This window comes from Hippocampus guttulatus, chromosome 16, assembly GCF_054856545.1.
Source record: "Hippocampus guttulatus isolate MCC_2025c chromosome 16, RoL_Hgut_1.0, whole genome shotgun sequence".
Taxonomy (NCBI): domain Eukaryota; kingdom Metazoa; phylum Chordata; class Actinopteri; order Syngnathiformes; family Syngnathidae; genus Hippocampus; species Hippocampus guttulatus.
In genome coordinates, this window is record NC_141276.1 from 14379900 (window position 1) to 14396171 (window position 16272).

The 16272-nt window shown below is 45.0% G+C and overlaps 1 protein-coding gene across 4 annotated transcripts in view; it reads right to left on the reverse strand.

Annotated features, from left to right (window-relative positions):
- The window catches only part of LOC147193293 (syntaxin-binding protein 4), a 95209-nt gene that overhangs the window by 1818 nt on the left and 77119 nt on the right, over window positions 1-16272 (reverse strand). For 2 of the 4 annotated variants that reach the window (XM_086132475.1, XM_086132476.1), the window contains exons 12-21: window positions 13555-13578; window positions 11931-12019; window positions 10402-10498; window positions 6992-7119; window positions 6798-6890; window positions 5459-5524; window positions 5156-5353; window positions 2971-3087; window positions 2679-2728; window positions 2470-2600 (exon numbers count right to left, since the gene is read on the reverse strand). In XM_086132475.1, coding sequence (XP_085988601.1) covers window positions 2470-2600; window positions 2679-2728; window positions 2971-3087; window positions 5156-5353; window positions 5459-5524; window positions 6798-6890; window positions 6992-7119; window positions 10402-10498; window positions 11931-12019; window positions 13555-13578 — 993 coding nt within the window. The remainder of the gene's footprint in view (window positions 1-2469; window positions 2601-2678; window positions 2729-2970; window positions 3088-5155; window positions 5354-5458; window positions 5525-6797; window positions 6891-6991; window positions 7120-10401; window positions 10499-11930; window positions 12020-13554; window positions 13579-16272) is intronic. The other 2 variants (XM_086132477.1, XM_086132478.1) reach the window with 1 other exon arrangement.

Genomic DNA, 16272 nt, shown 5'->3' on the forward strand with positions numbered 1-16272 from the left:
TCCCCGGGCCTGCGAGGGTTTTCTCCGGGTACTCCGATTTCCTCCCACATTCCAAAAACATGCATGGCAGGCTGATTGAACACACTAAATTGTCCCTAGGTGTGAGAGTGAGTGCGCATGGTTGTTCGTCTCTGTGTGCCCTGCGATTGGCTGGCAACCGGTTCAGGGTGTCCCCCCGCCTACCGCCCGAAGACGGCTGGGATAGGCTCCAGCACCCCCCGCGACCCTAGTGAGGATTAAGCGGTTCGGAAAATGGATGGATTTATATGAGCTGGGCTGACAGATACGAAACAAAAAAATGACAATGTTGTTAACGTTTATTTGCTTAGAAAGGAGGTGGTCCAGTGGTTTGCGCATCGACCTCACAGTGCAGAGGTCATGGGTTCGATCTCTGGCCTTCCTGTGTGGGGTTTGCAGGTTCTCCCCATGCTTGCATGGGTTTTCTCCGGGTACTACGGTTTCCTCCCACATTCCAAAAACATGCATGGCAGGCTGATGGAACACTCTAAAGGGGTGTTTACACGGCAACTTTCTGCTTGGCTCTCGACGAAGGCGAACGCTTTTTTTGCTCTGCTCCTGTCCCCCTGTCCCCCCCTTGCTCGCCACTCAGTCTTTGTGCTGTCCTTGCGCTGTCTTTTCCTAGCCTCTGCTGTATTTTCATCCTAAAAACAAACCATGGAATTGGTTGGCTGGTCTCTCGATGCAATCGACAACATTTTCTCGACAAGAAGAGCAGGCAGTGGGGAGCCTGCTTGCCCCTCGGGACATTTGCTGCCGGGTACACCCTAGATCCTGGAGGAAGCGGAGTATGGTGTGCCTGTCAATACTGTCCGTTGAGGAGGAGGAAGACATCTACATTATCGGCCTTCTGATAGCAGGTATGCTGTGGCCTTTACGCACACACAACCAGACAACCAGACAACCTTCATCGTTCCTTTTTTTTTTCCCCCCCCGTGACGTGACCTGATCTGCTGTGCCCTAGATGGACTGGCAGCACGCCGGTCGGGCTGCGTCGCGCTACCCCCCCCCCCCCCCCCCACCCCCCATCCATCCGCCCCCTCATTACATGTTATGTTTTGTGACTTGTTGTAACTGTCATATGCTTGACGTGCAGGGATTTTTTTTTCTCCAAGACTTAAATTATAGGAGGATAGTTCGAGCATGTTTTTTTCCCCTCTCCTTCCCTAGTGTTTACTTTCTCAACTAAGATCTTGTGGCGCTGTACATACGGCGAGTACCGACAGGCCCTTCGCACTGTATCCCATGTCTGTCATTGTTTTTCATGTTTCTTGTGCAGAGCGTGCCTGTTCAGTCCAAATTACCCCATGGGGATAAATAATGTTTTCTGAATCTGAATCTGAAAGATTTGCTCCGGTGCTGCGCCAGCGCTGCCCCAGTTGAGCGTTCACACGTGCAAATTTACACCGGTGTAGCTCCGGAAAACAGCTTACTCCGGAGCAAATTTAACCCACCTCAGGGAGTTTGCGGGGCAGCACCGATGTAAATTTGCACGTGTGAACTCTACAATTTGCTGCGGAGCAAATGCTCGTTTGCGGGGGGGAGCCTCACTACGCATGAGCAGAGTTGATTACATACGGCGAGAATGCGTTGCTTTCGTGCTCTGTTGTACTTCTGTCATGTGTTTGTTTAATAACGACACAAGACATGGCTGGTAACAGTAGCAAGCGGCACCTGTTGGGTTATACCATCTCAACTAGAACGGGGAGGGGATAGTCCCCAAACGTCATCTTTCCTTTTGTAGGAGACTGGACTGTCTCGGAGTTGTTTGTGTAGTTTGTTCCTTTCTTGTGTGTTCACAACCCCCCCGCCCCCATATAATTTATTTTGTGATTTCCTCTCTTGATTTTCTGTTTGGCGCATTACATGTTTGCTTTTCTGAGTGTCATTGAAGTCATTGTTGATTTACGTTTTCGGGGGCGGTCACTCTCGAGCAGAAGGCACGGAGACCGAGAAGGAGAAGGACGTGCCTGTCCAGTAGTTGCTTGAGTTGTGTATAAGTTTTAAAAAGAACCAACACGACAGCTTTTTGTTTTCTGTCGTTTTGCTCCGCTGCAGAAACTGCCGTGTGACCGCAAGTGGAGCTGCACTAACGCTGCGCCGGTGCTAACACACTCAGCGGCTTTGTACGTGTGACCGCTCCACAAAATTTGCTCCGGTGTAAAATATATCGCAACAAAATACATCGATGCAGCACCGGAGCAAATGTGTGCCGTGTGAACACCCCTTAAATTGTCCCTGGGTGTGAGTGTGAGTGTGAACGGTTGTTTGTCTCTGTGTGCCCTGTGATTGGCTGGCAACCGGTTCAGGGTGTCCCCCACCTACTGGGTTGGGATAGGCTCCAGCACCCACCGCGACCCTTGTGAGGATAAAATGGATCGGAAAATGGATGGCTGCTTTGAAAGGGTAAGCCAATGTTTTTTGTTTTAACCAGCTGAGAGCACGTGATACCTTTGTCATCATTGGGGAGGGTGAATACGCCCTGCACCAGCTCTTTGGCCTCAACAGCCAGCTGCAAAGCGGGATCAGGAAGAGGCGACAAGGTGTCGGGACTATCTGCAGCTGGCGACGGCCTGTTGCTCCTGCCACATAAAACAGAAAGCAAAATAGTAAATTAACAGCGGGGCAGCAGACAGCGGAGTTAAGAATGTATGCCTTACCCAAGTTCTCCTCCAAACAGACTGGGTGTTGTTAATACCTTGTGGACGTTCTGAGGGCCGAGCACAGGCACAATAATTAGGTGGCATCAAATCAAATAGACTCCTCTCATTTTGGGGGCTTTCCAATTGGGCTAAAAATTTATCACCCAATAAAACTCAAATCACTACAGTTATTCAGGGGATGGCCGATTGTAGTGTTGACATCATATTTACGTACAGGCCAATGTTCAGCCCAGTCCATTGTCCCTTTCATTATCGTGACACAATTTTTGGCTCCACATGAGTTTTGTACCTGCGCAAAGCCGAGCAGTCTTTTGTTGGACATCTCAAGACGTTTTCTGTTGACCTCGGACTTCCGAAGCTGACAGTCGATGGCAGTCAGCCTCCTGCTCAGTTCCTGCACCTCTTCCTGGCAAAAATACATTTCACATAACGCCATGAATTAATTCAGATATTAACAATATAAAGAGTCTCAATGGACTCTTATGAAATGAAAGATGTGATTCTTTTAACTTTGACGACATCATTATTTTTTGAATGCATTTGAGTTTGATGATCAACATTAGAGCTTTAATTTCTAGGAATGTACTTCTGGATCTCATACAGAAATTGGAAGAGAGCACCCATTTTTCATGTTAGCAAAATTATTGGAACATTTGACTGACTGGCATATTCTGTTGCCCATGTGTGGCCCACTGAGATGATTATTTGAACACTAAATATTGGTGACTATCGATGGTGATTTCAGGTTTGGGGTTTGCCTCTTAGGTGGACATTTATATCAGTACAACGATCATTAAAATTCCAGTAAGGTGAAAGATAGAGACTTGTGAACCTGGAAAAAATGCCAAAACAATCAGTTGTAACTTTCTGAAGAATGAAGTGACATTCAAATGTTAAACGTTGAATGGGGTAGATTAAGGAAAACATACCAGTTGTTGACAGAAACACGCGGAGAGCTGTCAAGAAAAGATCAATAACAACCTCTAGGGAGCGCAGAGAATGTACCTGAATCGCCGAGTCCTACGACTTGATGAACGCAACGTACAGAGGTTACAAAGCACTCATTAAAAGGCAGAATATAAAACCAGACTGGCATTCCATCAAATTCGAAAATGGTGAAACACAAAAATTCAAAGACTGATGAGACGAGAGCAGAACGGCTAAATAAAGCGTTGAGAAATAAAGGCTGCTCATGATCACAAAGGGGTAGACCTTTAGGGGGCGCACTTTCATGGCAACAGCAAAATGAACTCAGAGGCTTGGTGAATCATTTGTCCACCAATGTATAAAAACGGTACACCCAAACTGAGTGGGAAATCATTCGTCACCTTATCCGGTGGTGTAGTGGACGCTACAGCTTCTTGTTTACTTTCAAACTTAGCTTGTAGCAGACCTGTGCACATTTGGAGCATGACATCTCTGATCCACTGGAGTGCTGCAACAGTTTGTATTGTCCGTTTTATGATGTTTTATCTATTCAGTTCGTATTTCTGTTTATTTATGACTGATTTTCTATTTTAAGGTTTTATGTGTCTCACTATGCTATTTTAGAAACCTGCCTTGGGACTGGGGCTGAAAAGCAGCATTTACGGTATGCTAAAAGTCTGGCGCATTTACACAGTTTATTCTCGTGTTGATTAATGTGCACTGTCCCAATGAATCAAACAAATAAATAAATAAATAGTGGTTCAATTGCTTGACTTGGCAGTGAGTTCAGTTCCCACCGTACCATTACTTTTGGAGCGTACCGTTTCAGATCACCTGGATAAGCTTGGACTGCAAAGAAAGAGATACAACGATTCAACGGGAGCGGAATAACAAAGGGCCAAGAGATCACTGCAACTGATGATTTGAATGGGAGTCAGAGTAAGGTCGCCGGTCGCTGAGAGGCAGCGTGAAACCAAGGGATTTAGCGCTCGAGATGAAAAGCTGTGAGTGGTGAGCCTGAGAGCGAGAGCAAATGAGTGAAAAGCCTCTGCTTCATCACAGCGAGGTTGCCGCTGAATATTGTGGCTGCGGCTCAAGCGGCTCAGTCAGAGCGAGTGTGCTTCACTGGGACTGACAATGCTGCAGGCACCCACCGGGTGAGGGAGGAGGCAAGAAAGAATGCAGAATAGAAACGCTCAAGCCTATTTTAGAACTACGGAACATCAGCTGCTGCGCCTTCTCTGCATCGAGCCTTTTCTTATGGCACAGGGGAACGGACGACACGATGATACTATATAATGAAGAAGAAAAAAAACACTCAGAGTTCCGTGTAATTATGCTGCGACGGAAGAGCGAGGATTACACTTGATGCTGGCTGGGGTGTGAGTGTGTAGTGCGAAAGAACAACTCATCTGCTGCTTTTCACCAAAAAGAAAATACGCCCACTGCCACTGCATCATCTAATGAGATCCAGCGCGAGTCCTGTGTCTCTGTGCTTTTTAAATAACGTGTTACTGAGAGAGTCTGACTTTGATTGGCAGACTCACTTTTGTGGCCTCTCCTCCTCGTGCTTGTCTCTTGCTCGCCAGCTGGTTCTTTAGGTCTTTAATCTCAGCCTCAAGCAGCTGGATCACCTCCTCGTAGTCCTGCTCGGCACTGCTCGCGTGGCGCTGCACCACCTCGGCCTCCGCTGCTTGCAGACGGCTCTTCAGACGGGCGTTCTCCTCCACAGTCAAACACGCTTTCTGAAAAGATGCTCTGGAGTCAGTGTATCATCTTAACTGGAAATTCTTTTTGTTTTCACATTTAAATATCATCTGATGCACTACTTTTGTGTCATTGTCTCATACCTCAGAGGTCTTCTGCAGCTCATCCTCAAGCGTTTTCTTGCTGTGCTCCATGTCCTTTAGTACCACCTGTCAAAACAAACATGCCCCCAAAAAAATGCAACTCATTGAACTGAATGATAGCAACTACAAGTACAGTGTGGATATAGTGTGCATCGAGAAAAAGGTCAATGAATTAAAGTAGTGCATACTTACTAACTTGTATTATTCCAGTTGATAGACTTGTATTGATTTGCCTTTTAGAATGGTAAAACTCCATCAGTGAAATGTAACATGTTGTGTTATGTCTGATTTGTTACAAAAAGAACATTCAAGTCAGGCTTGGCCTTACTTCTCAGCAGTCAGTATAAATAAGGCTGGGTGACACACCAGAACAAACAAATTGACTGTCTGACACTGCAGATTATACAAAATTATAAAACCTCTAACTTCTTATTTCGATCTACATATTATACGTTTGAATTCCCTTTCAAATTAATCCAAAAACGTGAAATGAACAAAAATAAATAAATCTTGAAAACTTGGGTCATTGGGGGTGGCTGTGGTTCAGTGTATGCTTGTGAATTTATATGATCAAACAGCCAAAGCTGTTCTGTAATTCAAATTATTCGTTCTGCACGACTGTCCGTGTTCTATGTTATGTGTTGTGTTTATTATTTTACTTTATGTTAACTGTTTTGTTAAGCGATTTGTTACAGCTGCCGCTGCCCCAGCACTTGAATTCACCGGGTACCTGTGAAAAAAACTTTTTTTTTGTGGGTCATGATTGTTCACTCATGTGTGGCACGATAGTATTTTCGTATTTTCCGCACTAAAAGGCGCACCTAAAAGTCTTCAATTTTCTTAATAGCTCAGCGCCCGCCTTAAAATCCGGTGCACCTTGTGTATGGTCATTATGATAATATGTCGACCCCAAAATGGCTCCTTGCTGGAGACATGCAATAGAACACGGAAATAGAATAGCGGCAAGAGAGTTCAACGTTAACTAGTCAATGTTATAACTCGCTGTTGGTTCAGTGAACTGTCACTGCTTTATTAAATAAGTTTTGTTGCAGCTCCGTTGCGTCCAAGATATGAAAAAAAAAAAAATCGGCCATTCATTGAAGGTGCGCCTCATAATCCAGTGCGCCTTTTAGTGTGGAAAATACGGTACCTTTTTGAGCAAGGTATCAACCCATAAACCCAAACTCGAGAGGCACTCCATTTCAATTTGACTGCACAAACAATATGATATGATTCGGTTGTATTGTGCTGCGCAACACAAACTGTAGGCTGCAAACATCAGAGCGTATGCCGTGCTTGTGTGGCCATGGCCTGAGTCTGAGAGCGAGCGTGCACTCACCTTGAGCTGCTTCATCTGGGTTTGCAGCTCTTTCACCTCACTCTGAAACTGCTCCAGCTCCTCACTGTTGTAGCTGCACTCCGATTCATATGTCTGCGGACGCAAACGCAAATTTACACACACGGGTCCAATTAGATAGTGATCATAGTGAATAAACTACGCGCCACTCGGATGAGGATGAGATGACTGCTTACAGGGGAGTGGAAGGCCGACGTGTCCATCAGACTGGCTGCTTCGTGATAGGAGAACAGGAAAGGACCTGCACCTAAACTGAGCTCCTCCAAGTTGTCCTGGAAAATGGTCCGTGTGGCCTCAACAAACTCTGATAGTTCGGAGAAGGAATGTCAGTTAGAAGTACGCTTTTTTTCCCCGAGGTGTCATGAAAATCCTTTGGAAATTTCACTTCTATTTGCATCGTAATGTTGCGATGAACTCTGATTACATAATCAGTGCTAAAGCTCCCGTGGAAGTGGGCTGCCTGCTTTTGTGTTGTATTTGCTGCTCAGGCCTTCCTGGTTGGGGTTCGCATGCTCTCCTTGTGCTTGCAATGGGTTTTGTTCCTGGGAACTTCCTCCCACATTCAAAACGATGCATGTTAAATCCATAGGTATGAATGTGAATATTGACTATGAACATACCAGGCAAGGGGTACTGCCACCTGCCAAAAGTCAGTCCCCATGACCCTGATATGGAACATTGATGGAGGGATTTGTGCTTTTTCCATTACTGTTAAATCACAAAATAAAGTATGGCTCAGAAATGAATCCAACATCCACGCATGAAAAAGCATGTGCCCTGTTCCTGATTTCTGATTTGCCTTCATCTTCATGGAACTGAAATGTTTCAGATTACCAAACCAGATTAGATTCTCTTCAGCAATATCATTTTGGAGCCTTTGTATGATCAAAGTAGGGCTGATTTGGAGTGAGTCACAAAAAGAGGTCGTGCTATACGCATCCATCCATACCGCTTATGCTCACGAGGATCGTGTGTGTGCTTGAGCCTATCCTAACTGACTTTGGGTGAGAGGCGGGGTACAGCCTAAACCAGGATTGGGCAAACTTTTTGGCTCGGGGGCCGCATTGACTTTTAAAATTTGACAGAAGGGCCAGGTCAGCACGAGCTATGGTACATTAAAAAAAAAACTGCATTTGTTGACAGTCCAAGTACTATATTAATATACTTTTTTAAAATGACAACAGTGTTGTTGAAGACCTATTTTAGCCTGTGCATTGCTGCAGATGGGTTGTGATCAGACCAGTAGAAGTAGAGCGATACAGAGGTCCTAGGTGGTCGAAAAGACCCCCCCCCCCCCTATTTCTGCAACTTCAAGTCAATGCGCCACCTGGCGGTGAAAGGCCTGTCATTACAAGTCCAATTGAAATGAATGCAATCATTCACATCGAACCTTAATTGTGGACCAACCTTTGGCGGGCCGGATTAAAAAGACCAACGAGCCGAATTCGGCCCGCGGGCCGTAGTTTGCCCACCTCTGGCCTAAACGCACCCACAGTCACACCTATGGCCGATTTATAGCGTTCAGTTAAGATACCATGCATGTTTTTGGATTGGGGGAGGCTACCAGAGAACCCAGGCAAAAGCCAGGCAAGCATGGGAAGAGCATGCAAATTCCACACAAAAAGGCCGGTGCCCGGATATGAACCCATGAACTCTGAACCGTGAGGAGAATGTGCTCACCGGTCGGTCGCTGAGTGCTCAAGGACAAAGTGTTCAATGTGCAAGGAGGAACAGGCATTGCTGATGTCGGGGCTCCAGAGCACTGCGTGAGTTAAACAGTCTGAAAGTTTGCGGAACGGAAGCTGTTCCTCAGCCTGGTGGTCCTGTTCTGGATTCTCCTTAGCTTCCTTCCTGAGGGGAAGAGATGGAGGAGGGGTGTGTGTGGGGCGTGCTGGGTCCTTGATGATGCAGAGAGCCCTCTTTCTGTATCCGCCGGTGAAGACGTCTGTAGTTGCAGGGAGGCCGTTCCCCCAAATCCGCCTTTACCATCTTTTGAAAAGCCTTCCTTTCGGGAGCCACACATGGCGATGATGGTGCTGAGGACGCTCTTCCACACACTTCTAGAGAAGCTCCTCATGAAACAGTTCCCTAATCCAGCACGTCACAGCTATTGGATGAAGTAGAGACATTGGTGAGCCTTCTTCTGTAGACAGGAAGTGTTTCGGCTCCAGGTGAGGTCCTTGAAAAGGTGGACTTCAAGGTTCTAAGTATTTGGAACCACTTCCACTGCTGCTCCTCCGATGTGCAGAGGGAAAAAGGGGTGTCTGTTTTTCCAACATCTCCTTGGTCTTCTTCACATTGATGCAAAGATTGCTTCTGCACCAGTACACCAGATGTTCTATACTCCTCTCTGTACTCTGATGCAGTGGGGTGCATGATGCATCCCACTACCACTGTGGCATCTGTAAACTTGACTGGAAGACAGCTTGGGAATTTCACAAAGCAGTCATATGGTCAGTAGTGTGAACCGCGGGTGGCTCGGCACACAACTCTGTGGGCTGAGCCAGTGACGGTGCTGTGGAACCTGACTGTTGGTCAGGAAGTCCAGACGGGAATGGACTCAGCCCAAGAATGTTCAGCTTTTGCATCAGCTTCTGTGAGATAATGGTGTTGAAAACGGAGGAGAAATTCAGGGTTCGTAATGATGTTGATGTAATTCTTGATTCGTACCATGATCAGCTTCTCAAAGCACTTCACGACTATCGGAGCGAGGACTACTAGCCGCTCGTCATTCAGACCTTGTGGAGGTTTTAGGTATGGGGATGATGGGGGCAGTTTTTAGGCAGGGTGGGCCAGATGTTAGTTGGAGCGAGGTGTTGAAAATGTCTGTTAGTATCTTGGACAGCTGATGGGCAAAGTCTCTTTGTACCTGCCCTGCGATATTGTCAGGTCATTTGCAGGGGTTAATGCTTTACAACGCTCTCCTCACGTCTGCTGGGGACAAGCGGGGCTGCGTGTCATTGGGTGGTGCTGTGAGTCTGACATTCGGGGTGCTGTTGGTGGGGTCCTTGAAGCGGGGAGACAAACTTGCTGAGGGCATCGGGCAGAGAGGGGTCTTTTGGGCACTGAGCATCCTTGGTGTCGTTTGTGATGCACGTTCATGCCTCTCCACATGCTCTGGGCATCGTTGGAGTTGAAGTGGCCCTGGATTTTCTGAGATTTTAGCCCTCATCATTCTTCCTGCTACCGTTCTGATGCTTTGTGTGTCCTGAATGTAGCATCAGTAGCCTTCAGCAATCAACCGGGGCTTCAGGTGCGGGTAGATTCCTTCCTCCGATTTCCTTGTTTTGGCGCAGTCGTGTCACCAAGGAATTATTTTGAAGATGTTTCACAGGTCCTTCTTTGCATATACGGTAACGGGTATTTCAAATTCAACACATATTTTCGGACAAAGCTGCAGAAACAGAACAGGCTTACGGCTCCACGGGACATCGCGCACAAGTGCCACAACCAATAAGTGACATACAGCCATCACAATGGAGTTGCGATTTGACAGCATTTCAACACGGATCTGTCACTTGCAGTTGAGGCAACTCGAAGCAGCTATCCGTTTGCACGTGTGCGTGTGTGTTTATGAGGGACTCACCTCCGTAGGCCACAGTGCCTTGCGGGTCTGGCGTCAGGCTCTGTCGTAACTTCTTTCTTTTCTCGTCCGTGACATCCAAGCCGAGAAAGGACAGAGCCTGCAATTGATGAACAGAGTTAACGTGAAGACAATCACAGAAGCGCCACTTGTCAGGCTTGAGATGATTATTATGCATATTGGCAAGCATAGTGATGACATACCAAGAAGCTAGAACAAGAAAGGGATATACATTTAAAACACAAAAAAGAGCAAACAGCACAAACAGTCTTCAAAATGACATCATAATCAACACATTTTTCATAGTTTCAGCAAAATTGCCAACCATTATCCATGCAGGACTGATGAGTATTACATGCAGATGTAAATATCCAATGGCAAGTCGCATTAAGGTCTCAGGCAGAATGGTTATCTCTCTTTTATCAATTTTGATGTGAATGCATGGTTCTTAACTACTACTGAACTATTTAAACATTTTCTCTCTAATCTTATGAACGAATTGGTAAACGGGGGAGCTGAGCTCCATCTGTGTGGGATCTTGACAAAACACAAAACAACAACAAGCAGCCCATATGGCTGAATCAGTCACAGCAGGTCCCGAACCGCAGAGAGATGTGACATTTGAAGGCAAGGGTGAGCGTCAGGAACCATGAGATCAAGTGCTAATAAGAGTATGGTGAAAACTCAATTGAAGTGTGTCAGTGTAAAAGAGCAGAGTCAGATTGCTAGAAAGATCAATAGTTAGATGAGGAGAGAAAGAGCTTGGGGCTGGAAGAGGGCGCAAAAGGGGAAAATCAGAAAAAAGAAGCGGCAAGAGAGTTTATGTGAATGAGAGAAATTCCCTGACTACAATCAGTCTGAAGACATGAAAGAAGTTGAACTCACACATCAAAGGTCCTGATAGAGTTACGGTTTTCAAAGCTTGCAATTCAACATACACGGGGGGTCCACTTCATGTGGAGACTGATTTTCTTTTTCTTTCCCAACATAGCCAGAACATCAACATAGCCAGGGATCCTTTCGCCGTCCTCTGCACCCTCCGCGTCCTACGCGTGTTCGTTTGAATTCGGGTTGAGCTAATGTGTGAAATCAGAGGCTGGGAATGGAGAAGTTGTTTCATGAAGATGTTATGAGAACGTGTGGTTCAAACAATGGTTGTGGTCAGCGCACAAATGCGCAAAAGCAATATCTCAAGGCAAGTCTTAGATACTCTAAACAGGGTGTAGCTTTCAATTGATACTTCACGTTCGTTTTCCCGATGACTGTTGCAGTGCTTTCGTTTTTCCAAAAATGGTTCCAATATTTTCGTTTACTAACAACATAACTGTTGCAGCGCTTTCATTTCTCCAAAAATTGTTCCAATAGTTTCATCTATGAATAACTTAACTGTTGCAGCACTTTCGTCTCTAGCAGGTTTGAATAAGACTGTGGGTGTGAAACTGCAAGTCAGCAAGGGGATGCTGAAAGGGTTAATGCACTGTCCCTCAGAATTGGTTTCAATTGCTGGGAAAAATGCCTCTGATCGGACTCACCAAATCCAACTTGTCTGATTTGAGCCGAATGTAGGGGTCGAGTGTGATCTTAGGTTTGGCCCCTGTGGGTGAACTCGGATTGGTTGAATCTAGAGAGGGAAAAGAAAAGATGGCAAGTTAAACAAGTGGCTCAAGGACAAGGATAGTATGTGATCTGATTGGGCAATAACAGACAGGATGTATCACCCGATAATCTGGACTAATCAAGTGGATGAATCTGGATTTTGGAGAAGAGGGTTGTTGCGGTTATCAGGGTTTTTATTTTTTTTAGCCTGAGGGGACAGGATGGAAAAAAAACATGATTAAAAAGAGTGGAGTAGTGGAAAGACGAGTGATTATGTAGATGGGAGCGAGGAAACACGGTGAAAAACAGGAGAGCAGACAGTCAGTGCCTAATACTAATTTGATGAGCTTCCCTGTCCCAGATTTGTGAGTCTGCTTGTTATGGCAATGGCACCGATACTGCCATTGCAGTGTGTGGATGTGTGTGCGGGCGCGTGTGTTTATGAAAGTGCTCAGTCCTTTTGCTGGGAGTAACCTGATAGCAGCGAAAACCTGCCTCCCTTTCATCCAAAGGATTTAAACTGTCCCACGCCTAACCGGTGGTGATGACTGACAGACCTGCTGCCGTGACAACAGTCTGTGCATTAAATCCTGCTTGCACACACAGTTCATATGATTCACTTTTCTTTTGTGCAATTAAGGGTGAACATCCACAAAGGCCCATTTGACCTTGCGCGAATTATTACGCTTTGAACGTGTGGTGGTACGACCTGTCAAAAGTATTAACTCATTCAGTACCAGCCAATTCTAAACCAAGTCTGAAAAGACGTTTAAAAACGTCTTTGGGAGTGAATGAGTTAATAGTAATTGTACAAGTCCCGACAACCGTTTGTGCCAATTTTAATTTAGATTGTGTGTCCCGGTTGGTCTATTTGTACATACATTTCTAACTTGCCTGATCTCGTCCTTTTTCTTGCCTTTTCAACTTGTAATTTTAATCTTTGCACAGGTTTATAAATTTGAAAAACACGATACAAATGTGAGGAGAAATTCCTTTCTGTTACTGGCTCATCTTTAACCATCCCCCACCCCCATTGAAACAGTCGCGTGCATATAGGGCTTTACCTATGTCGGCACATGCCGGTTTATCTTTCTAACAGGATTGCACACCACTGATGAGCTGTTGCCCAGCTGTGTTTCAGGATGGGTGACAAAGACAAAGTGTAACAAGACGGCCGTCAGCGAGATCATCTTAAAGAGATGAGCGAGCATGTGTAAGTAGATTTTCCATCGGCTTTGTGTTGTGGCTCTTTAAGTGATGCAAAAATAGTTTGACATGATAAGTTCTCAAATTGAAATGTAGATTCATTTAACGTGACCAATCAGGGCAAATCCCACCCCCCAAACAAACACTGTATTTTGCTTCTGCATGTGTATCTTGGCACCTCTTTGGAAAGTGCTGACATCTGTCACAGCTAGCAACTGGCTTAACCAATAAGAGTCTAAAAGGGAGCTAAGGAGGGGTCAGACCACCTAGAAAATAACTTGGACTGTGGTAAGCCTTGTCAATAGGATTGGGATGTGAGGCATGTGGGTTCTGGGACCCACGTGTGACCCTTACCATTGGAGATATTTGTCTGCTTGGCTGTTTGAAGGCAAAATAAAACAAACACAAACATATTAGCCATATGACGCTCACTCCATTTGCATTAAGCCTGTAACCTGATAACATGATAAACCGTCCACTGTAGTAACCGCGGTCCCCCTGAGAGGGTGAAAAACCCTGCAAAAGCGGCTGGTCAATATTGCCACTTACACTGTATATTTAATTACTTGGCTGAAAACGTCAAATGTCTTTGCATGTTTATCAATAAGAATGCAGTCTGACACAGGTTATATGACTTTTTGACCAATATACAACTCTTTCTTTATATTTGTTGTTAAATTATTACTTTAAATGTTAGATTACGAGTCCAACAGGCTCTGGTAATCTTGTTCTCTCCTGTATGCCACCTTGAGCTGATGAGCGTCAAAGTGGATTCATTTGGTACCACGATGCAGTGATTCCGACCAGTGTGCAAGGGCACATTAGTGCGGGCTCTCAAATGTCACTAAATTGGTTAGAAATGTATTTGTTTAGTATAACAGTTAGTGTATCCTTGCCAATTTACCTTGACCAGAAACTTATCTTGACAGAAAGAACAACTAAATGATATTCTATTAGATGGCAGAAAATATATATTTTTTTGTCAGAGGCACACCATCCCCTGGTGTGCCGTGAGATTTGTCTCCCTAAAAGTATGCCTTCCTAATGTCACAATACTGAAACAAACTTTATAGATTTAAACGGTTATACTGATTGGTAATTTCACTAGAACTCCAGCTGTCAATCAGTGTGCTTTAAACTGTGCAGGTCAAACTCAGGTCACAGTGCCCTGGCAGAGGGCGTTACATTAATCTTGTCCTCCACACCTAGTGCCAAATCTCGATGTTCCCTGTTTTTCAATTTAGTGATTAGTAACCTCATTCAAAGTGCTTGAATTTATTTGAAGTTGCTCCCTTATGAACTTCCCTTAGCAGAAAAAAACAAATAAAAAAATTAATGTGTTTGTTCCTGTCCCATTCTGTAACCATTCTGTATGATTGTTGATTGTTGTAGTGTGAGCATTGTGTGCAATGTACTCTATAACAGAATCAATCAACCAATCAATCAAAGCTGTTTTAGAGTGACCAATGATGATGAACAGAATGAAAGAAATCTATGGGGTGGTAAATAAAAATAATTTACCCCAGAATTTTTCGTACAGGGTCTACTCTCTGTACTTTGGAATTTTGGGCTGTGGCGCTGAAAGACACTCACCATATGTGAAAATCCCATGCCTGGGATACTCAAACAAAATGAACTCTATCATAAATCCACAACAAATGTATTCAGAGCGGATTAAGAATACTTTCTTTCCTTTTAGCAACAAACCTGGAACTTGCCATTTTCTTCGAATCTAGGCTCCGACAGCTGGCAAACTGTCAATTTGTGAACATCTTCAAAAACGAAGTTGAATGATTAAAAACTGCACTCGCAGCAGTGAACTCCGAGTGACCCAAGTAACAGGCTGTGCAGTGGAGATTATTCTACTCTGTTGCGGGTTCAGGTAAGTGGGGCTCAGGTTAGGATATCACCAGAAAACCATTTGAGGGCTGCAGTCAGAGGAAAGATGGTCAGATATGCGGGGTGGTCGCTTTTACTCAATTTCTGAGAATATTGTTCCTTCCTCTTTGTATGAATATGTGTGTTTGGTATAAGCCTGTTCTCTGTACTCACGTATTATACGGTAACCTGATTTGTCGTCTGAAAATATGTGTTGTGGTATCCACACAAAAATAAAATCCAACAATTCTCCACAGAGTAATTTGATAGATTTCTTCAGATCAGACACTTGTCTTTTGTTAAATAGAAGTTCTCTTACGTTGCTAACAATTTTGCCGGGCATAGTTTTTTGGTGCTGACCAACAGTCATGGTGGCCCTGGCGTGGATTTGCCATGAAACACATTTTTCAAAGCTAGTCTCACCTCAGACACACTTGGAATCATTGGAAATTGTCAGCACAATCCTCAAATTGTTTTATTTTTTATGCGTGACGCCACACGGAAGGGTTGGTGCTCGCTCACTCTTGGGCGACATCTCTGAGCTCTCGCCATTCCGTGATTTGAGACTAACCCATTTGAGAAATGAAACAACCGATGGCGGGTGTGAAAGTACTGGCCACATGAAGCTCATTAGCCCGTAAATATTAAAAGGTAGCTGCTTATAATCTGGAAAATACGGTATAACCCGATACACAATCTAGCACTGACTGAATCGTGCCCTCTGCTTATCCAGTCTCCAGCCACAGTGACATTCCTTGCCCATGAACCAGCCAAGTGGAATAATAAATATACAAATGAACACAAAAGTAATAAAGTTAGAGAGCTCAACATATTTTCCCCAGCAATGAATGACTTTGCGGCCTTTCCTGTGGCATGCATAAAGAAGTCCGTGCTGACCCAATCAAAACACAAAGCGAAGGGAATACCAGTTCAGGACCACAAATAGGTGGTCTATTGAAGGCCTAGACCAGAGGTGGGCAAACTACGGCCAGCGGGCCGAATCCGGCCCGTTGGTCTTTTTAATCCGGGCCGCCAAAGGTTGGTCCACAATTATGGTTCAATGTGAATGATTGCATTCATTTCAATTGGACTTGTAATGACAGGTCTTTCACCACCAGGTGGCGCATTGACTTGAAGTTTCAGAAATACGGGGGGGGGGGGGGGGGTCTTTTCGACCACCTAGGACCTCTGTAT